We start from the raw sequence: 23,013 nt of genomic DNA, 5'->3' as shown, positions 1-23,013 counted from the left end.
TTTTTTGAGCTATGGTCTTAAACTTTTGATCAGCTGAAAAAAATCATGTTTGAGTGTAAATGCAGTTTTCAATTAATTCCTCGCTCAGAAGTTTTTGTCTCTTACGCTGATTTTTTCCTTTAACATTGTGAAGCTCTACTTAGAACCTTCTTAAGATCCAATAGTGCAAAATGCAAATTCTTGCAATTTTTTGACTGGTCTTAAGATTTTGATCAGGAGTGTATAAAAAAACACTGCTTTCCCCTGTGGTTAAGATGAACTTTTGGATCACCTGATATTTAAGAGATGTATAATAATATGTATAATGAAACAGACCATAATTTTTTGTAAGAAGCAGATAAATTGAAGCTTCACATAGTTTTTCCTCACAAACACTTAATTATCAAAGTGACGTGTCATGGCAACTGTTTCACAATCAGCTGTCAGCTGTCAAACACAGACTCTATAACGAATTAAACAAATATACTTGTTTTGATTACAAAACAGTGAATCCACAGCCGGTTAAGGTTTCTAAAAGAACTAACAATAATTATGACAACACTTTTTCTGCTCTCAATCTTCATGCGCTCTCGCTCCATGGCACACTGCAGTTCATAAGGAAAATAAATTATTTAAAGATAATTTTCCTGCAGTTTCCAACTTTCAAAAATATCACTTGTTGGGACAATAAGGACATGTTAGAAGTTAAATTTGTCTATAGTTTTTAATTTCAGCCCAGAACTGGCTGCTCAGATCTGGTTACATTCTTGTCAATAGTTTTGAGTAACTCCTATTAAAAATAAAACTATTTACTGACTTTTTGTTCATTTTGGCCACAAACAGGTGTCTTCCAGAGTTGTACAAAGAACATAGTTTACCCTATCTGCTCCTATTTAAAAAGAAAAAGAAAAAACATGCTTAAAGTCAAGGGCACAAATATATTACCAATAGCTTTTAGTTGGACTTATGATGGCTGATGGAAAATTTCTAGCCTGTCACCCAACCCTACAGTCCAAACTCCAAAAGTCCTGGAGAGGTCAGGGGCACAACAGATGATGATGACAAATCGGCTTTGGTATCTCCCCTGCCTGCAGTGAATTGGTAACATGCAAACACCTAAGACATTTATTAATTTATTACATCCCATGACCTTCATTGGGGGTTGGGCAGTCTCGTTGGAGGATCGGGGTGCTCATCCAACGAGACTGGGCTGAGATAAAAATAGCCCAAAATGAAAAACCTAAAAGTAAAAAAAATAATAGAACTCCCACCCACTTTAGCCAGTCATTGTCATATTGGGGAAAACAAGTCAGTGTCCTCCTCAACATGTGTCTTTGATTTGGTTTTTTATTCAGTTGGATCAAAATCCTAGCTGCCATTTGTCCCCATTGTAGGTCAATATAATAAAATGGACTTATGATTTTTGGTGAATTTAATTTTTAGGCCCACAAGTTTTTCAGAAAACTCAGAAAATATTCACTAATGACTGGCTATGGGTTATGTACATGTTTTTCATGCCCCTCAGGTCACAACTTTTCAAAAGAAAAAATGTTAAACATACTGGGTGAACAGCATCAAATAAATAAATTAGGAAATAATGCCAAAAATTGAACCTATTCAAACAAAAATCAAAAGGTGACCAAGGACCATGGAAGCCTGGAAATCATCCCTGCCTATTTTAATAATGACTGGGAAAAGTGTTGCCAACTTCCTAGCAATTAGCTATTTACAGAAATTCTCCACTAAAAAATAAATTTTCAAAATGCCAGAAGATTAAGTCTGGCCGAATATGTGTTTTAGCTCGTTTGCTACAACTATTTGCGAGTTGAGAGTTGTCTTTTACAACTTATATTTAGCTTGGTATCCAGATTTACCATGGTAAGTTTTATGGCACATTGAGCTTTAAACCTTTGAAAAGAAGTCAAAAACAGGTTTTGTGAATTTCGCAATGTAGCAAAAATATATATTTTTTTGGTGGCAATAGGTGTGGCCTATACCATGTGATTCAATACAGGAAATGCGTGTATATAAGGCCTTAAATTGTGCGACTTACGAATAAATACTTGACAAAATGCAAAAACCCCAATGATAATGCCCACTACAGGTGAATATCTGATCATTTATGTGAGCAGCAAATGCAAGCCCTAGTTACCACCATGTAAATATAATCTTAACTCAGTTTGTGCTGCAGTATGACTTATTTGCAGGACTGAAACTGAGTGAAACAGCAACCTAATTATAATAAAAATGAAAAACACATTTTGAAACATCTTTAAAAACCTGGGAGAACTTTTGATCAGGTCACTTTAAAAGATAATGGCAAAAAGAGGTGATTTCATTTTTTAAAGTTGATTTAAATCATATTTGTATACCAAACAGATGTGTGTCTGTGTGTGTCTTACTTGTTGAAGAGGTGGTTGTTGACTTTGACCTTAGTGTTGGCTTTGAAATCATCCGGCAGCAGCATGACAGGAACTGGCACCTGGCTGAGATCATTAACCTGCAGAAAGAGGAAAAGTTCATTAAACAGCTAAATACTGATACCTAAAACTAAGCTGCATTTCAGTTATTGAAACTAGCCATTTAAAAAAAGTAAGATAGATTTGTGATATGTCAATAATTTTTTTATTGCAGCAATGCTGCTTGACAATAACAGGAAGGGCTGCTTATTTCCCCTTAAATGATGTCACATCTGTAAGGAAAAGGCAGGCATTTGTGGGTTGAGCAGCAGAGTTAAGTGGGTTGTGCTCATGAAAAACTTCCCAAATCTCCTCTGCCAACAACTTCTCGATTATGGAAAAATAATAATCAATATTTTGATCAATATTATAATAATTATTGAAAACATTTTCTAATATAGTTTCAAAATGTTGCATTTACCCAGAAAGTTGCTTCTTCTGATTCTGATATAGACATCACTGCATGGGCTGAAGAACACTTCCACAAATTATATCTATAAACAGTGAACTGTGTTTACAGATATGATTTGTGCAAGTGTTCAGTGAACACAAACGCTGCTTAAAGGTCTGTCATGCAGAGAAGAAGCCAGATGTGAACCCCATCCAGAAACGCTGCTGTTTTCTCCGGACCAAAACTCATCTAAAATGGACTGAGGCAAAGTGGAAAACTGCACTGTGATCAGACAAATCAAAATTTGAAAATCATTTTGGAAACAACAGACACCGTGTCCTCCATACTAAAGTGGAGAAGGACCATGTGGCCTGTTATCAGATCACAGCTCAAAATCATGTTTCTCCGATGGCATAGGGGTAAGTTAGTGCCTCTGGTGTGGGCAGCTTACACATCTGGAAAGGCTCTATCAATGCAGAAATGTACAGGGTTTCCCCCAGAAAAGAGACTAAGCCTAGGTTGATCATCAGCTGACCGTGATTTAGTAAAAAAAAAAAATCAAAGTTGACAGGAAAGTTGAAAATATGGCTATTTATTATGAGATATACTGGGAAAAAAAAGCACTTTTGAAATACTTTTTAAAACCAAAATACAATTAAAATAAATACTAATTGTTTGCACCTAATTTGGATCCTAATTTAAGTCAAATTTACAAATAAATTAAATTAACACTAATGAAAAAGTGCAAACAAAGCACCAACACACGCCTCACTTCCAGGCCTATGAATAACAACAGAGAACTCTGAAAAACAGAGAGATGCTGTACTGTACTGTGCATATCTAACGCCGAATTCAATAGCATCATTTTGCTGGTAAGCATGGATAATATTTTCACTAAGCACAAAACATGCTTACCATATTCGGTCTTGTAAAGCCATCTGCTGAATTTCAGCTCAACTAACCATTTTAACCATCAGCTCGTTCGATGTTTATTGCTGCGGGTCTGACGACCTGCTAACACCAGGTAGCTGAAGGAGGCTCGGCCTCAGGGCTCATTAGAGTCATGCAGGGCTCCGTGCTGATACAGGCAATTGTCCGCACCAAGTTATAAAAGGTGCACGACATGACACAGCGCGGGACCTTCCCGCAGGGGCTGGGACAGCGCCATTGTGTCTCTGTTGGCACGCTTACCCTCGCGCGGTGCGGGTGGGAAAAAACGTGTATTAAAAAAAAATGACGTATTTATAATAAATAAGCTGAGCTTAGCCTGGCGGCCCGGGTCAACAAAGTCTCGCGGCCCGCCAAGCTTATAATACGCTGGGGGAAACCCTGCAGACTAAGGTAAAAAGGGGATGCTTCACAGAGGGAAACATGGACCTTTCCCAACCTTTTTGAGACGTAATTCAAAAATTGCTTTTTAAAAAAAAAAAAAAAAAAAAAAAAAAAAACAACTTTCTCCCTCCTCTTGTGTTAAAATGACCACAAACAACCAGATGCTTATAAAATTCATGTGAATGGAGATTCATGTGGTTCAACCTAATGCAGATCAACACCATCAAATAAATGCTCAGTAATATTTTTTATGTTGTAACATTAAACAGTAACAGAAAAATCTCAATGTCATCAAAAGAGTAAATAAACAAAACAGCAGCCAAACTGCTATGATGTCCTCTTAACATAATGATTAAACATCATCACAAAGGTTTATGTTTTGTAAATCTTCATTACGGGTATATCTGACACTTCCAAAAAATCATAAAAAGTGATCAGAACCCTTTTTCCCTTGCTCTGATTTAACAAATGCTTTATCGTCTGCTGCTGAAAGGCAAAGACGGATGATAATGTTTTTGCCCGTGTCTGTCGGCACGTGTGCCTGTTTGTTAGTAAATTATCTCAAGAACCAATGGACAAAATTCAATGAAACTCTCAAAGTAGTCACTGGATGAATATTTACAAGTAATTAACCTTTGGCGTGAACTTGATTAAGATGGCCAGTCAGTTTTACAGATATTGACCTAAAATCTGATATGGTAATAGTTGAGACATCCCGATCACATAGTAAAGCTCTTAGAGATTGCATCGGATCTTTGTTTTTATCTTTTTGTTTTTAACTTTGCCATTAACCAGATCCTCCAGGATTTCGCGATGTTGCGATCGCAATTATTAATGCAAAATCAAGCAAACCCCGCAAAATCGCAACTTTGCCCAAAACACTGCAACTTTAACCCAATATTTATGGTTGAATACAAAATAACCCCATATAACTCACGAAGAAGAGATGTGACGTCACTTCCTGTTAACATCAGAATGCTGGGAGCATGCAGGAGCAGCGACCGAACCCAAAATGTGCCCTAATGCTTCACATTTGCCCACAAAGATTTCAGCAAAACACTGCAGTGAAGTTAGTTTTAAGTTGGATGTTGAATATTCGCGCTCCGCGGAGTTAGCGGCGTCTAGCTCAAGGCTGACCCAAAACAGGAACGCTAATGTCAGCCAGCCGTCCCTAAGTGTAGCGTTCCTGTTTCAGGTCAGCCGTGAGCTACACGCCGCTAACTCCGCGGAGCGCCAATATCCAACTTAAAACTAACTTCACCGCGGTCGCAAACCAGTTTCCTCCCCAGCTGCACGAGAGTGGGGGGGAAGCTGTTTTGCACGTCCTGCAGTGTAATCATTGAACATAAACGCATCGACAAACACTTTGTGTCTGCAAAACATGTGAGGAGAGCTGCAGACGAGGGACAATCCAGAAATGGTCATGAATGTCAGTTTATAAGCTATCAAAGTTCTCAAATAAAGCACTTTTTGATAATGTCAATGTTTGTTGGTAATTGTCTTACAAAACTAGTATTATTGGTTTATATAATAAAAGTTACGTTTTTTTATTGATTTTAGTAAAAACTTTTCATTGCAACTTTTAGGAAAATGCCCCGCGAAATCAGGCATTTTAGCCCACAACAATCTCAAAAAATGCCCGCAAAATCCTGGAGGGACTGATTAACTATTGCAGTCAATCTTTTTGATTACCAAAATATCTCATGAAACACTGAACTGATTTTGATACATTTTCAGAAAGTTAACATTAGATGTAAATCTACAACCATTTCACTTTTGGGAGTCAAACCAAACTAAAATGTCTGTCACGGCCATCTAGCTTTAAGTCAGTCAATTTTAAAGTTAATAATTTGACATTTAGTGTAGAAGTAGCAGAGAGTCAACACATACACATAGTGTGACATCTCTCCCCAATAACACATGAAACTGCACATAACATTATTTTCAAGGTTTGACCAAAACAGCTACAAATCATTTCTCAACACAAATTTCTCTTAATCTAAAACTCTGGCATGAAAGGCAGTGGGCGATATGCATTTCTTAGAGGTATTCTAGGCTTTTAATTATAAATTTAAAAATGTAATCATCCAGTAACACTGAGTGAGTCATCCAAATCAAATGAAATAATGAAAGGATTTATTCACATTTCTGGTTGTTAGAGGTGGAATAGTTCACATTCAGAGGACATGAAGGGAGGGTATTTAAAAACATACTAGGTTGTGAAGGGCATGTGTTTGAATTGTCCCTTTTCATTTCCTCCAAATAACAAATCACGTCATTTAAAAAGAAAAACGCTTTTTGTTGTGCTGATGGGAATATGTAATCTGAGTAAACAGAAGATAGGAACTTATCATAAACAGAGGAACTTGATGTCCAATTAGAAAAAAAACGAACTGTAATGCTATTTAACATTTGTGTAAATGAAAGCCTATAAAACATTTATGTAAACCAGGGTAAGCTGTGTTTAAGTAAGTCGGAAGGGTAGTTTTGGTGAAAGTGAAGTCACAGATGTTGTTGTTACACCTTCACCTGTAATGTATGTAAAACAGTAAAACAGTGACAGAATAACTGGTGGTGGCAGCTGGGAGAGATGTTTTTGTGGGTGTGGCTTTTTAGGACTCCTATACCGAACCAGGAAATAAACAATGAGAGTTCAACTGAAAGAACTACAAATCTTTGCAAAATACAATCTGATTCTGTAAGTTATCCATAAAGAGCTCATGATTAACTCACTAGAAAGACTTTTTATTGCTTTAATATTGTCCATCCATCCATCCATCCATCCTCTTCCGCTTATCCGGGGTTGGGTCGCGGGGGCAGCAGCCTAAGCAGGGAGACCCAGACTTCCCTCTCCCCAGCCACTTGGGCCAGCTCCTCCGGGGGAATCCCAAGGCGTTCCCAGGCCAGCCGAGAAACATAGTCCCTCCAGCGTGTCCTGGGTCTTCCTCTGGGCCTCCTCCCGGTGGGACGTGCCCAGAACACCTCACCAGGGAGGCGTCCAGGAGGCATCCTCACCAGTTGCCCGAGCCACCTCAACTGGCTCCTCTCAACGTGGAGGAGCAGTGGCTCTACTCTGAGTCCCTCCCGGATGACCGAGCTTCTCACCCTATCTCTAAGGGAGAGCCCAGACACCCTGCGGAGGAAACTCATTTCAGCCGCTTGTATTCGCGATCTCGTTCTTTCGGTCACTACCCAAAGCTCGTGACCATAGATGAGGGTAGGAACGTAGATCGACCGGTAAATCGAGAGCTTCGCTTTTTGACTCAGCTCTCTCTTCACCACGACAGATCGGTACAGCGCCCGCTTCACTGCAGACGCTGCACCAATCCACCTGTCGATCTCCCGCTCCATTTTTCCCTCAATCGTGAACAAGACCCCGAGATACTTAAACTCCTCCACTTGGGGCAGGACATCTTCCCCGACCCGGAGAAGGCACTCTACCTTTTTCCGTCTCAAGACCATGGCCTCGGATTTGGAGGCACTGATCCTCATCCCGGCCGTTTCACACTTGTTTAATATTTTATGTTGCTTTTTTTTTTAAATAATATCTGCAAAATCGCTGACACAGAGCTTGTAAATTACACAGAACTTGTTCTGGTTTTATATGCCGTTTGAGAGTTTGAAAATCATCAAAGGAAGATCAAAATAGATCTCAAGATGCCATAAAACAAAACAGATCCCAAAGCACTACTTAATCCCTGAAAGCCAATATAAATGTTGAACCATGGCAAATAAAATAAAAGGTTTTAGAAGAACGGCTGTTTTTTCATTTCTCATATCTCCCTCATATGATATATTGAAATTACACACTGACTGAAACAATAGCAATAAAAATCAAGTTTTTTTTCAAACCACTGTTTATGTCACTTGTTACAGTTCACCATACAGGAAGTGAGAACTTAGACTTTAATAACAAGAAAATTGTGACAGAAAAGAACCACAACTCAAAATTTAAAAACCCTGGAAATTAAAGTGGGAATAGTTTGAAGAAAGAACGAGAAGCCTAAACTGCTCTACTCGCAGTTAGTGATATGTCGGTATAGCTCCTTTGCTGAATAAACGTGTTTCCATGGGATTATGTGAAAAGAATTTCTTTAAAACCAAAGTCCCTAACTCATTTACAGTAGGCATTGCTACCGCAGGTTTTTGTGCCAGTTTCATCTTCACCTATTGATATTTTTTTCTCATCCTTTTACTTCAAACAAAGTTCCTTCTTTTCATCAAGTGGCCCTAATACTACCTTAATATAAGAGACACCGGGGAAAAAACAGCCTGTATATACCCTTTTACATCCAAATTGCGTTGAAATGTTCTCAGAACTGTTTCAGACTGACTGTCACCAGTTGATCTAACACTGTTCTCAATAGCTGTGGGTTAATATCGAACTGATAAAAGGCAGGGATGGTCTGAGTATCACTGCTATTCTGGTCTTGTGGTCAAGACGAGACAGTTGAACTCTTAGACTCTTGATGCTGGCACCAGTTCGAATGAAGGTAATATTTTTTTAGGAGTTTATTTTATGGAATAGAAAAATAATTGCTTTCAGCGTTTAACATATTTAATAGGTTTTCCAATGACGGTTATATGTTATTTGCATGCTTTAAACAAAAGCAGAGTACGTACTTTACACCACACATCCTTACATTGAAACTGATTGTAACGCAAGTAATCATGTATAAATCGCGCAGCCTTCTTATTTCTATGATGAATGTACAGCAAGATATCTTTAGTAGTGTGAAGGAGCATGTGCGGGGCTCCCCTTACCTAAGCAAAGCTTTAACTGCATGATTAAAAAAATTACCAAACCATTTGTGACGTTAGCAGGGTTTTGAACAGGCAACAACGTTGCCACCTAACGTTTACAAACATCTGCATGCGGACCCCGATTGTCACTACTTATTTTAGGTCGGATCTGCTAAATACAGTTCCACAGTTTTTTTCTGCAGAAATGTGAGCATAATTCACAAACTGCAGGTATGGTAAAGAATCTAGCTAGGTACACAGTTCAGTTGCGATTAAAATTTGTGCCATCAAATCCATCGTATTTCCGCGTCCTAATTATTGTGCTGTCTGTCTGTGTTGTCCTTGCAGGGGTCATGCAAAACTCAGTGTACAAATTATTTCCATGGTTGTCATATTTGCACTTGTGTTATGGGATTTGGATAGAGCCCATCCAGCAACTTTTCTGATACAGTTATTCCGTTAACAATGTAGGTGCAGATTGATGTAGAGGACACAGTCAACTCAAATTAATTCTTTTTTTTTATTATTGATATAGCGCCAATTCACAACAAAACAAATTGCATAGATTCATTGACTTGCGGTAATCCCTCATTGAGCATGCATGTAATGACAGTTGGGGAAAAAAACCTCCCTTTTAACAGGAAGAAACCTCCAGCTGAACCTGGCTCAGAGCCAGCACCCATCTGCCACGGCCAACTAGGGGTTTAAGAAGTAACTTGCACAGAAAAAAAGAAACTCTATGCACTCTGTAGTCCACATGTGTTCTTAACAAGATGCTTAAAAAAAGCGTTACGTCTTGAATAATACATGGATTTATATTTACATTCAGGAAATTACAAAATGGGAGGACTTGTTGCTAAAAGACGTCTGTTTTGCTTTACAGCATATGGTAAGCAAGAGGAATGACACTCCATTGTGAAACTGATTTTTTATTTTATTTTATTCAGAAGTATGTATTCAGAGAATGTCCACTTGCAGTAAACATTACTGCTATAGCTGCATGCCAGCAGTTTGATTATTGTATGCTTATATATGAGGGAGATGTGTCACAAGTCAATCTGGTCGTGTGAACGACTCTGTTCTTTGTGCAAGATTCTTAGATCTGAATGCTTTTCTGTGAATATCAATTCTTTGCCACGTCAGTGTAGCCCGCGAAAACAGAAATTTATTCGCCAGATATGATGTCTGATCAATTTTTTGCGAACAGTTTTGTTACGTTAGCAATATTTTCATCTCAGTCTCGCCACCAGTTATTCTATCACACCGGCTGCCTCTGAAGCTAACACCATGCAAAAGGACTTAGCTCGATGCTACACTGACGTTAGCATTATTAGCTCCCAAGGACTCACCGAGTGATTGACGCCCCACATAAAGACGCTCAGAACCGGGTCGCTCGCTCGGAACACCTTCACCTTCTGCTGCACGAAGTGCTTCTTTTTCGTCTTCGTTTTGGGTGCCAAGTTCGTGGTCCCCGAGTTACCGAGGGCAGCCATGGCCGCAGACAGTCCTTCCTCGTCCCCTGGCTGCAGGAGAGCTGGAGCGGGCGGTGACACACTTCTTCTTCTTCTTCCTGATTGTTAAACGAGCCTCCGGCGGCGGTGGCTCCTGCACGCGGAGCGCACTCCGAAAATGAAAGGTCACGCGCCAAACTTTGACAGTTTAACCGACGCTGTTTGACTGAATCGCAGTTTAAGTTGCTGAAATAATCATTACTGACTCACTCAGGTGTTCACCACAGAGCTGCAACTCACCACCGCCCCCTCGAGCCCACTTCTGTTATTTTGCCCAACTACCGCTTGGTGTGTTTACGATTGAAAATGGATCCAAGTGTTGCCAGATATACAATAATTATCGTGTATGATCATTTTAAAGACAAGGTACGATATTTCGTCTATTCCTATCTGACAACCCTGATTGATGTTCAGGTGTCAGGTGACATGAATGTGGGCGAGCACGTGTCATTTTCTGGTACGTTTTATTAGAACGGGTTGTTCAGGTAGAATGGTCTCCTCTGCAGAGGTAAGGCTTTGTTTATATGCTTATATAGATCGCCCGCCGCCGAATAGGCCAAAGGCAGGCGATAATGTCTTTGGTCGTGTCTGCCTGTTACCAAAATATCTCTTGAACAACTTGCTAAATACACATCTACAACTGATTAACTTTTGAAGTCAGCCCAACATGGCTACTACAAACAACTGACCTTCAGAAACAAAAACTGGCTATAACTTGAAAGTAGCCAAGAGTTATCCCTAGTACATTTGGGCACTAACAGATTGCACAGAACCTTTAATAATATTTAAGCATTAAATACTTGGAGTGAACTGTCTGTTACCAAATTACATCATGAACCACTGAATGGGTTTTTAGAAAACTTTAAGGAAATAATCACTGAATATAACGCTGGAGATTAACTGAAGACATCTCTTAAATTAACTTTTGAAGCCAACCCCATTCAAGACATATGCTGCAACCAGCTTACCTTAGAAAACACAAAATGCTTCAGTAATAATTCAGTGTATTTTACAGATATTGTACTGAAATTGGGTGTGGTTGTAGCTGAAAGTGATTCACAACACATACTCCAAGTGCTTTGTGAAAATCTTCACTCAAAATGTTAGTAATAACTTTTAGAGTTAACTAAGTCTGTCTTTCAGCAAAATATTTCATATTAAAAATATATAAATATTTCAATTTCAATTTTTAATGAAACTTACAAAGTAATCACTGGATGTACATCTTGAGCTGGTTAACTTTTGGAGTCAATCTGATTGAAGATGGCTGCCACAGCCAGTTGATATTAGGAAACACAAAAATGACTGTACTTCAGTCAGTGTTACACATAAGCAGCTACAGTCTGATGTGGTTGCAGCTGATGATCTGTAAAAGGACTGTTGGACACAGGCCAGCCATAGCTGCCAGGGACACTAGGATGGAGGTTGACTGATTTTTTCCTGTCGGCTGTGATTTAGAGATTCCTCACTCATTTACAGGAATTCCACCCAGGCCCAGGACATGTGAGGACTATCTTCAGTGCTCTCTTGGACTCGGGACCACAGACTGCATTAAATAGTGACAAACAAATCCAACATGTTCAGACCTCTCCTTTTATTTGCTATTTGGCTATGGTTTGTGTCCATAAAAATATGATGTAATAATCATTTTTGTTCTTGGTAACAATCAGGCTCATTACAATGGCAGTATTTTAAAATTTCCTTATTATTTTATTTAAATCTCATTAAGTTACCTTCCCTTCTTTCATTCCACAATATTTAAATAGAATAATTTTAACTTATATCTTAGTAGCTGAACATAATGTCAGGATCTGTATATTTCAGTTGTTTTTTGATAGTTTTGTTTATGTTTCCTGTTTGGGGTTTGTTTCTATTGTTTGCTCTTTGTGATGTTTTCTACATTTTCTTTGTGTTCAGTTATTTACCCATGTTTCATCACTTTCAGTATTTCTCCTCAGTCTTGCCACACCCACCTACACCTGTTCCCTGTCATCATGTCTCAGATTCCTTCATCGACTCCAGATTATTTAGTCTCTCAGTCTTCACCTAACCTGCAGTCTGCCATTATGCTTTATGCCCTGGCTGGTTGTCCTCTGTGTCAGTTTTGTATTCCTTCTATCGTTTGCTGCCACACCAGGCTTTTGGTGTTGCATTAATTAATTTTTGTAATAATTAAATCTTTTAGTTTTTATTAGAGCTCCTTGTGTATGTCTGCATTCCTGGGTCCACTACAAACCGTAACACATCATTTTCATGAGCCATCGACTCATTCACCTTTTTTCCACAAATTTTATTGGAATCATTCATTCACAACTTATTTTATGATTTGTTTAGTTTAAATGAATGCATCTAAATCCACTTTGTACTTAAAGTATGTTGTCCACCAGTTTCTTACATGTAATGTCAGGGTCTTCAACCAGCTGAGAGCCTAAGAGTGACAAGTATGAACCCTGAGCTAATTTTAATTTTCAAAAATATTGTATAAATGCTGAGTTCTCATTAACTCTTTTTTACCTGTTACCTTCTGTTTTGCAATCGAACTATGTCTGTATACTTTCTGCTGTTTTACCCATTCATATATCAAAATGATCAGCTGATCAGAAAATGGTGTTCTATGACTTTTAGTATTTGTAACTTTTATACATTTTAAATGATTTAACTTTATTTACAAACATTTTCTCCATAGAAACACATTGGGCTCTATTTATTTCCTTCACATTTGTTCTTTTTGAAATCTGCTTCAGCCTACTCATTGTTTACTTCTTCTTATGCTACTTTTCACTACTGTTTTGCTAATTTTGTTTAACTGCAATTTTGCTAATTTGTGCATGTAGCTACAGTGTTGGCGAGTTTAGCTTTTAGTTATGGTTTTGCACATTTTAGCTATTGGCTATAGTTTTGGTCATTTTAGCTTTTATTCTTCTTTTCTGCTTGATTTAACTTTAAGAATTCAGTTTCTTCAGCAAGTGTAAGCAGCTATTCAGTATTTAGCATTTTCTACCAGAATGCCAATTTTTCTAGCTGAATAGTTGTGTTTATTTGTTACACAGTCAGTTTTACAAATATTTTTCTAAATTTTTGTGGTTGCAGCAGAGCATCGCCCTTAACTCCAAGCTATAGCACTTCTCACGAGGTCTCACAATATCGGATGAGATTGTGCATAACCTCATTTTCTAAGTTTGACCAAAACTGCTGTAACTCCTTCTCCTCATCATAAGATAGATTTTAAAACTTAGCCATGAAAGGTAGCAGGCAATATGCATTCCTTCAAGGACTATTATTGGTTTCTTTCTGATTACTGTCATTTTAATATTTTATGGTCCAACTTTAATCTTGTCTGAAAAAGAACACACTCAACACTAGATTTTATAATAATATATGTTTTATTCTTCTCTGTTTTTTATTACGATTATTTTAGTTTATTTTTATATTTGCAAATGTCTTACAGGTCCTTTTGTGGATGAACCTATCACCATGGCACACACACACACTGGCACATTAAGATTGGTCAGAAAGAGATAATTTCTGTTTAGTTGCACACAATTTTCTGACTTTTGCAAGGACTTAGGAGAGACATACCATAACAATAACAAATCTGATCTTTTGTTTTGTATTGAAATTAAAACTGATAGACAAAAAAAATAAACACAGAGGTATTGTGAACATTCTCGCCTCTCAAATGAAACAAAGCTTAAACCAACATGAGTTATGACCATTACATGTACAGTAGTTAAATGAACCTCTGATGAATGTGATGAGCTTACAGGTGCCTGTAGAACACAACACCTCCCCCATCATAAAATAAAATCATCTCTGTCTTTAAATTTAAAAAAAAACTGCTGACAATATAAAAATACATGATATTGTACTGTAGTTCGTTAAATAAACCAACAATTCATATATAAAATATCATATGTGTATAAAAATATGTCTTACAACTTTTTGGAAAAGGGTAACAGCCATAAGCTTAAAACTCCAACATATGTACAAATGATTAACTCATGAGCAGTCAGAATGCCATCATGACAAATAAAATGAACTGAGCCATCCACAATTATGAGTATTTTTTTCCTCACCTGACATTTAGGTTGTAAGACAACAAAATAAAGTGATTACCAATAGGGATGAATATATTTGCTGTTTAACTACCTGAAATGTTATTAGACTTTTATTTTGTTTAGCAGCAATAATTCTACAAAATAATTATTTCGAATAATGAAATTAAGTGGGGAAAAAACCTTTAAATAATTCAAAAAAGTGTAAAACTGAAGAAAATGGTCTTGGCCCATCTAACCACTGGACTTTATACCTATTCTTCATGACCAAACTGCTGCAGCTCCTTCAGGTTGGATGGGTGCTGCTTCTGTCCAATAATTTTTGAATCAAACCAGAGATTCTCAGTTGGGTTGAGGTCTGGGCTTTGACTGGACCATTCCAGGACATCGGGCTGCCACACCAAGGTCACTTCAGACTATCAGCACCGTTGCCCCCAGGGTTGTGTTCACTCTCCACCGCTCTTCTCCCTGCCTGTACACTAAGGACTGTACCTCCTCACACTCAGCTGAACTCCTGAAGTGTGCAGATGACAACCATAGTCATCAGACTCATTCAAGATGATAACGCATCTGTGCATCAGAGGGAGGTTGAGTGGCTGGTGCTTTGGTGCAGCCACAATAACGTGGAGCTGAATACACTCAAGACTGTGGCGATGACATTGGATTTCAGGAGACACTCCCCATGACTGCCCACCCTCACCGTGTCCAGCTGCCCTGTGTCACCTGTGGAGACCCTCAAGTTTCTGGGAATCACAAGCTCCCAAGACTTTAAAGTGAGATAGCAGCATCTCCTCCGTCCTCAGAAAGTCTCAGTAGAGGATGCACTTTCTACATTAGCTGAGGAAGTTTGGACTGCCACAGGTGGCTGCTGATGCAGTTTTACACAGCAGTCACTGAATCAGTCCTGTGCTCCTCCATCACCGTGTGGTTTGAGCAGCCACCGAGCAGAACAGGAACAGCAGCAACAGACTGTAACAAACTGTGAGGACAGCAGAAACAGTCACTGGAGTGCCCATGCTCTCCATTTAGGACTTGTACACCTCAAGAAACAGGAAATGGGCAAGAAAAATCACCTCTGACCCCTCTCACCCTGGGCAATGTCTTTTTAATCTGCTCCCATTTGGCTGGAAAGACAGAAGTCTACAGAACAGAGCTACCTGCTATAAAAACAGTTTGTACATTTTACACCTGCACGTTATAGACTCATCTTAAGTGCACTGCTTGGATGTTGTGCAATATCTTGAAATATGTATTATTTTTTGTATTGTACTGTACTACTTGAGAGACATCACCAGCTGGAGACAAATCCCTTGTGTGTCTTTACACACTGGGCCAATAAAAATTATTCTGATTCTGATTCTAAATACTTTTCCTTAAACCACTGAAGTGTTGCTTCAGCGGTGTTTAAGGTCATTATCCTGCAGAATGGTAAACCTCTGTTTCAGTCTCACATCTCTGGAAGACTCAACAAGTTCCTCTCAAGAACTTCTTCATATTTTACTCCATCCATCTTTCCTTTAACTCTGACCAGTTTCCCCGTACCTGCTGATGAAAAACCTCCCCATAGTATGATGCAGCCACCACCATGTAGGGTGAGGCGAGGCCATGAAAGACTTTAAAAACAATGAAGCTTTAGAACTGCCACAGACATGGTGTCCTTGATGGCCTAAAAGTATGAGTTTAGTCTCATCTGACCACTGCACCTTTTGTTCAGGACTCTGGGATATTTTTTTTTATTATCCAGTCCTTATATTCACTTCTCCACTTCTTTGTCTCTGATCTTTGTGGAGAGTTCCTTGGGCTTCATGTTATCTCTTTGTTTGGTAGTAGCCCTTACTACTTCCAGGTGTCAAACTGGTGTTGATTGGCAGGGCAGTCAGGACAGGTTTTATATACTGAAATCATTTTCCATTTAAATTACTCACAGGTGGATATTATACTATAAGTCATGTGGCTTCTGAAGGTACGGTTTGGAACTTTAAAGCATAGGGGGTGAATACATATGCATGCACCTCTTTTCGGTTTTATATTTTTTAAATAATTTAAAACAAGTTATTTTCCACATTTAACTTCATTAGTCTAGAGTATTTTTGTAGAATTACTGCTTTTAATTTTAAAAAATATTAATTAAATTCCAAGTTGAAGGAAACAAAGTAAAAGGATTACCAAGAGGGATGGATACCTTTGCAACCTACTGTGTAAATATATTACTGTAGGATTCAAACAGTACTTAATGGAAGTACTTACTCAAAAATAACCTAATATTAGGAAAAAAACATTTGTTTTTGTGAGTTAGTTATGGTGATATCAGTGTATCTTTGGAAAAGTGGGAGAAAGGATGGTGAGGGAGACACATTTTTCAAACATGTTGTGTCACTTCACCTGCGTAACAGTATTTCAGCCTACTGAGATCAGAACAAACACAGGCAGTGTCAAGTATCCTATAAAGTGCCAAAACAAAAAGAGATAAAAGGGAAATAAAATCTAGCAGAAAGCCAGAACAAGAGGCAGGGAATACAGAGAGCATCCAGAGTAACACTGCTTGGATTGTTGAGGCAGTTCACGGAGCGTTGATGTGAGCAAAGGATGCTGCTGCAGCTGTTGAACATTTAGGCAGAACTTATTGTTGCTGGGCTGTTAGGAGTGTGCGTCTTGCTGAGAGAGCGAGGATGCTGACGTGTGTGTTGTTTCCTTAAAGGAAGTGGTTTATTCCTGCTACCTCCTGTCCAGGCGGTGTTTAGCACATGCTAACGCCACCCACCACCCACCTCTCCCTGTGCTCCAGCTTCTCCTCTCTCTCCCGGCTCAGAGCAGTCGGACAGACTTATCCCTCACTCCCTGTCACATGGCAAAGTGCCATCCTCTCTGGCACCTGAAGGCAGGCGCAAACCGAGCTCATCCACGCACCAACAGTGGCCACGCTGCATGCCCTTGGAGGAGAGGCACTGTGGGAAATAAAAGCAAAGACAGGGAGATTTTAACAAAGAATCAGGATGTAGAAGGAAAATAAGAAAGGGGTAAACTATATACACAGTGCCATGGAAAGATTATTTGCCCACTTACAGTTTTCTTCTGTTTTTGCCTTTTTGGCCCAAATTTTGTCAAATTAATGTTAACATCAGCCAAAGACAACCTGAGTGAATACAACCTGCAGTTTGTAAATGATGATATTTATTCATTAGGGAAAAAAGCTATCCAAGCTGACCTGGCCCTGTGTGACAAAGCAATTGGCCTCCAAACCTAATAAGATGTGCCGCCCTTGGTGGCAACAACTTCAGATCAACTTCAGCTTCAGATCATCGTTCTGCTGCGGAACCCAAGTGGTTTTTAGCTTAAGTTCACTCACAGATGGTCGGGCTTTCTCCTTCAGGATTTTCTGGTAGTGAGCTGAATTCACAGTTCCATCGATTACAGCAAGTCATCCGAAGCAGCCCCAGACCATCACGCTACCATCACCATGTTTGACTATAGGGTTTGACTTTTTTTTTCTGCATTGCATTGTTAATTTTACTCTGAATTCAATGGGACACACACTTTCCAATAAGTTCCACTTTTATCTCATCAGTCCACAGAATATTTTCCCAAAATTCTGAGGGATCATCAAGATGTTTTTGGCAAATGTGAGATAGGATTTCCTGGATGAGTCATCAATGAGCTCTTAAAGTAATTTTGGTAGGAAGGCTCACTACTGTTCCTCGTTTTCTGCATTTGTTCACAATAGCTCTGTTTAAATTTTTTTTTAATTTTACAGGTTTGACAGTTCTCATGGCTGGGTGCGACTGGTGAAACTGGACTCAGCTTTCTAAAAAACAAACAAACAGTTATTTCATGATTTAACATAGCCAGGTTGGTTTGGATATCTTTTCCTCCTAATTAATAAAATTGTCATTTAAAAACTGCATTTTGTATTTGTTCAGGTTATTTTTGTCTGATAGTAACATTTCTTTGCTGATATGAAACATTTAAGTGGGTTAAAAAAAACAGACAAAATTTGTAAGGGATACTTTTTCACAGCACTGTAGGTGCCATCATAATGCACAACTGATTCTTTGAGGTTACAGAGCCCTATGGTCCCAAACAGATCTCTACATGCAGTCTGAATAAAAATAAATCTGAATTTAGAAAGTTCCTCTGTTTGTTTTGCTCAACTGATTAAGTGACCACAGTGTGAATACCTTACCTGCTTTTTCCTGTAGAAGCCACTAGTGTCACAGTTGGGTATGTAGATGTCCCGGTCAGACTGGAATACGGTCAGCTCCAGACCCCTCAGGACACTGTTGAGCAGCTTGCGACAGGGCGCCTGAAAGCAGCAGTGAAGAGTGAGACTTCAGACATCACCAGAAGCAAAGACAGGGAGGCATGGACAGGCTGTTTTCTACCCTCAGGTGACTGTATCAGCAGAAACGAGCTACCGCTACTGTAATGCAGCATTACAGGCAGTAGCACAGACTATTTATTGCCTGAGGCTAAAAAGCAAAAGTGGACAATAATATTTTTGCCTGAGTCTGTGTGTGCATGTGCATGTGTTCTTGTGTTCTTGTGTCTTTCTGTTACCAAAATATCTCATGAACCACTGGACAAATTTTGATAAAACCTGCAGAAAGTAATCTTTGGATGTACATCTACAATTGATTACCTTTTAAAGTCAGCTCATTTTGAGATGGCTGCCACAGTCAAGTTAATTTAAAAACACATAAATGGCTCTAACTCATCACATTTTACCAATATTGTACTTGGTGTGGTTGTAGTTGTGAGTTATACATTAAACATTTACTCTACTACTCATTGCATGAGATCTTTGTTTCAAACTTTAGCATTAACTGTTGGAGTCAACCCTGTTTATTTGTTAGCAATATATCCTATTAACCACAGGACAGATTTTAATGAAACTTTCAGAAATTAATTGATTGATGTATTTCTACAACTGATTAATTTTGAGACAATCCAAATCAAGATGGTCACCACAGCTAATCAACATTAGCCAACACTAAAATGACTCAGTTAGTTTTACAGATATTAAGCTAAAATTCAATTTCTTTGTAGCTGAGAGTCATTCCCAACATATACTCTGAGTGCTAATACATCTTGTGATATCACATGAGATTGTGCATAATGATATTTTCAAGGTTTGACCAAAACAGCTACAACTCTGTCATTTCTCAGCATAAGATAATCTTAGGTTAAAACTCTATCATGAAAGGCGACAGGCAATAAGCATTCCTTCAAGGAATGCTCGGTCCTTAACAGTTTGTATGTCAAGTGTCACATATTTGATTACAATATATAACATCAACATAATCTTGAGTGTCTTTGATCACAGAATAGATTGAAATGAAAGGATTTTTAATCACTTTGTTGAATCCCACTGCATGCCATCTTAAATATTCAAGTGACTATTGTGGTTACTTCAAAACATGAAGACCAGATTTACAATAAAAGATCTGTAGCTGCAGCAGCAGCCATTTCAAAACTTTCCAGACTCACATCACGCTCGGTTAGTTATGCCGCATAGCAGCACACATCATGCAGCAAACGTATGGCTTTGGAGCAGCGTGTGCACATGCTGCTGCAACACCAAGAGCCATCTGAAATGCAATGCAGTGGAAGATACAAGCCTTCACATCCCAAATAGGGTTATACATCCTTGATTTCTGTCAGTAATTTCTGTAAATATTCATTAGTTTTATTTATTGAAAACATTAAAATAAAAACTCACTTTTTCAGATTCACCAAAATGGGTGGGATGTGGACCTAAAAGAAAAGGAAACGCCATCATGAGAATGTAATATTAAAACAATATTAACATTAGACAACATCTGGTGTTAATTTCACACTACTACAAATAATTTCACTTATGTTATACTGTGTTGCTTCTTTTTTTGCAGAGGAAATTACAATCAGGTACACAGAGGTCCTCTGGTTGTGGGTCTAATGAGAAACCTAATTTCACAATGTCCTTTTTCTTTTCCTCTACTACACTGCAATGTCTCTGTTTGAACAGCAGATGGAGATCACAGCAATAAATAGCAGCCCGACACAGGATGTAGGTGACACTGTGACAGTCACCTACATCCAGTCTACATTTTCCATGGAGAAGCCAGCTCTCGGTGGAGAGATTGTTGCTGTGAGCCTTGCTGTGGAAATGAATGAAATATATGTTACAGCATTAAACATTTGAATGCAGGGGTGATTGATGTTTGTTGAATTCTGAACAGTTATTTCTGCTCAACAGCAGGAGAGGAAAGAGATTATTTTTTTTCTCTGTAGTAACTCCAGATATGCTGCTGTGCAGTACTAAATGATGGAGGTTTGCAAAAAAAAAAAAAAAACAGCCAGGCCTAAATGTCACACATTATTCTGCCTTTTTTTTCTCGGTAAGTGACACAGCATCACATGCAGAGAACAGCAAGGCTAAGTGTGCAGAATAAGATCCATCATAATTTACAGCTGCATAGTGAGCTTACCGGCACTATCCTTGTGCATGTGTGCAAATGTGATGCTGTGAAGGTGTGTGCATATATAAAATGTCTTACCTGTGAGGTGGGGCCTCTCAGTGGGACTTGTCTTGCTGTGCTTGGCACAAGTACCTTTTCCCTGCAACAGTGCCTGCAGGGGGCTGTGCTCCCTGGGTGGGGGGACACAGCGAAGCCCCTTGGCACAGCTGAGGGTGTACACACCACACGGCTCCCCTTGGGCCAGAACTGACGTGCTACCGGCAACATTATGGTCCCTCGGGGGCCGACCTGCCCCCAGAGGATCCTTGCAGGAGGGACAGACCTTGAAGTGACCCCAGCGGTTTGCCCCGGCCCATGATCCACAGGGGGCAATGAGTAATAAAACAACAGCCGTTAAGTTAGAAAGGATAGGCATTCTCAGGTTCTGGTCCCTGTCACTCCCTGTCAGTTAAATGGGGCAGATGCTATTTCTGGATATATAGCACTCTCTGCCTTCCCTTTTCTCTCCTTTCCTTCGTCCTCTTCTTGCTTCTGTAGTTTTCTCTGATGCTTTGCCGGTTGACTCTCCTGCAATGCCAGAGGACACGAATGGAGATTGAGAGAGACACAGCAAAGCCCCAGCTTTTAAAGATCTGAAAGGCGGTGATCGAGAGGGAGTGAGAGCAGGAGAGAGAGCACGGTTATGACACCTTCAGGGGCTGGGACTCAGAGACACACACAGACAGGGAGGTGAGAGAGAGGGGGAGAGCAAGTGTGTGTGTGTGTGTGTGCATGTGTGTGTGTGTGTGGGGGGGAATTATGTTCCTTTCAGAAATGATCAATATCTTGTCCCTTGTGACGTGTTCAGCTTTTTGCACATTCTTTCCAATGTCTCAGACTTTTCTTGAAGGTTTTCTATAGTAACATGTATAAATGTATATGTGTGTTCATCAGTGTCACCACTGCAATGCTGTTCACTATGACAAACGCACAACTGAGATGTTTTTTCTCACCCCTTAAAATCCTTCATAAGTGTGTGAGACAATGTTGTACTAACATGTAACTCTGCAACTGGGTTCCACGCTGTCCGTCTTTATGCCATTTTGTTTTAAACTTTACAGAATGTTGATTTTATTCAGTTGGACACAAAAATAAAAACTCAACTTTACATGTACACCTAAAAACAGATGTTTACATACACTACTCCATGAAAAGGCACATAATCATTTTTTCCTCACTGTCTGCCATTAAATCATATTAAACCTTTTATGTTTTAGGTCAGTTGGTATTCACAAAATTATTTCCATTTCTAAATGGCAGAATAATGATTACTTTATTCAAACTCACATACAATAAGAAGATTATTATGCCTTTAAACAATTTGTTAAAATGCAGATGATGATTTTATGGCTTTGGAAGCTTTTGAAATGTTAGCGGACAACATCTGAGTTAATTGGAGCCACACCTGTGGATGCATTTTAAGTCACATCATGGGAAAATCAAAAGGAAATCAGCCAAGAGATCGGGAAGAGAATTATCAATCTCAACAAATCTGGTTCAGCCTTGGGTACAATTTTCAGATGCCTGAAGGTTCAACTGTTTCAACAATGAAACACAAGTATAAACACTGTGGGAATGTCCTCATATCAGGCCACATAAGAAGGAGACAGGTTCTGTGTTCCCGAGATGAACGTATTCTGGTGTGAAATGTAGGTATCAAACCCAAAACAAAAGCAGAATAACCTTGAAAAGATGCTGCTAAAGCTGTTCAGAGAGTCATTATTCACAGTAAAATGAGTCCTGTACAGACATGAGCTGAAAGGTCACTCAAGGAGGAAGAAGACATTACTTCCAAAGCAACATAAGAAAGCCAGATTACAGTTTACAAACACACACAAGTACAAAGACCTTAAGTTTTGGAGACATGTTGTGTGGTCTGATGTAGGGCTGCAACTAACGATAATTTCAATAATCGATTAATCGGGCGATTATTTTCTCGGTTAATTGGTCCTCTTGGAATTCATTCATTCAGTCATTCATTTTGGCCCACATAAAAAAGTTATCTGTATGTAAAGGAGTAGGTTGATGTAAAACCTTTACTACTTTCTT

General features: G+C 39.0%; 3 protein-coding genes across 3 annotated transcripts in view; 1 reads left to right on the top strand and 2 right to left on the bottom strand.

The window, feature by feature from the left end:
* Window positions 1–10,669, bottom strand: part of pip4k2ca (phosphatidylinositol-5-phosphate 4-kinase, type II, gamma a) — a 35,860-nt gene extending 25,191 nt beyond the window's left edge. The window contains exons 1-2 of the mRNA XM_017436467.3: window positions 10,254–10,669; window positions 2,382–2,479 (exon numbers count right to left, since the gene is read on the bottom strand). Coding sequence (XP_017291956.1) covers window positions 2,382–2,479; window positions 10,254–10,397 — 242 coding nt within the window. The 5' untranslated portion in view covers window positions 10,398–10,669. The remainder of the gene's footprint in view (window positions 1–2,381; window positions 2,480–10,253) is intronic.
* LOC108248019 (SPRY domain-containing protein 3-like) overlaps window positions 9,514–23,013 on the top strand; it is a 124,765-nt gene continuing 111,265 nt past the window's right edge. Inside the window, exon 1 of the mRNA XM_037976822.1 lies at window positions 9,514–9,793. The gene's annotated coding sequence lies outside the window, so the exon portion shown is untranslated. The remainder of the gene's footprint in view (window positions 9,794–23,013) is intronic.
* Window positions 13,780–22,968, bottom strand: igfbp6b (insulin-like growth factor binding protein 6b). Its single transcript, XM_017436468.3, has 4 exons — window positions 21,004–22,968; window positions 20,187–20,221; window positions 18,651–18,770; window positions 13,780–17,415 (listed from the first exon to the last, which is right to left on the bottom strand). Exons 1-4 carry the CDS (start codon window positions 21,338–21,340, stop codon window positions 17,302–17,304), a joined length of 606 nt encoding a protein of 201 aa, XP_017291957.1. The 5' UTR covers window positions 21,341–22,968; the 3' UTR covers window positions 13,780–17,301.

The sequence above is a fragment of the Kryptolebias marmoratus genome, linkage group LG8, assembly GCF_001649575.2.
Source record: "Kryptolebias marmoratus isolate JLee-2015 linkage group LG8, ASM164957v2, whole genome shotgun sequence".
Classification (NCBI taxonomy): Eukaryota; Metazoa; Chordata; class Actinopteri; order Cyprinodontiformes; family Rivulidae; genus Kryptolebias; species Kryptolebias marmoratus.
This window is presented reverse-complemented; position numbering and strand designations above follow the sequence as displayed.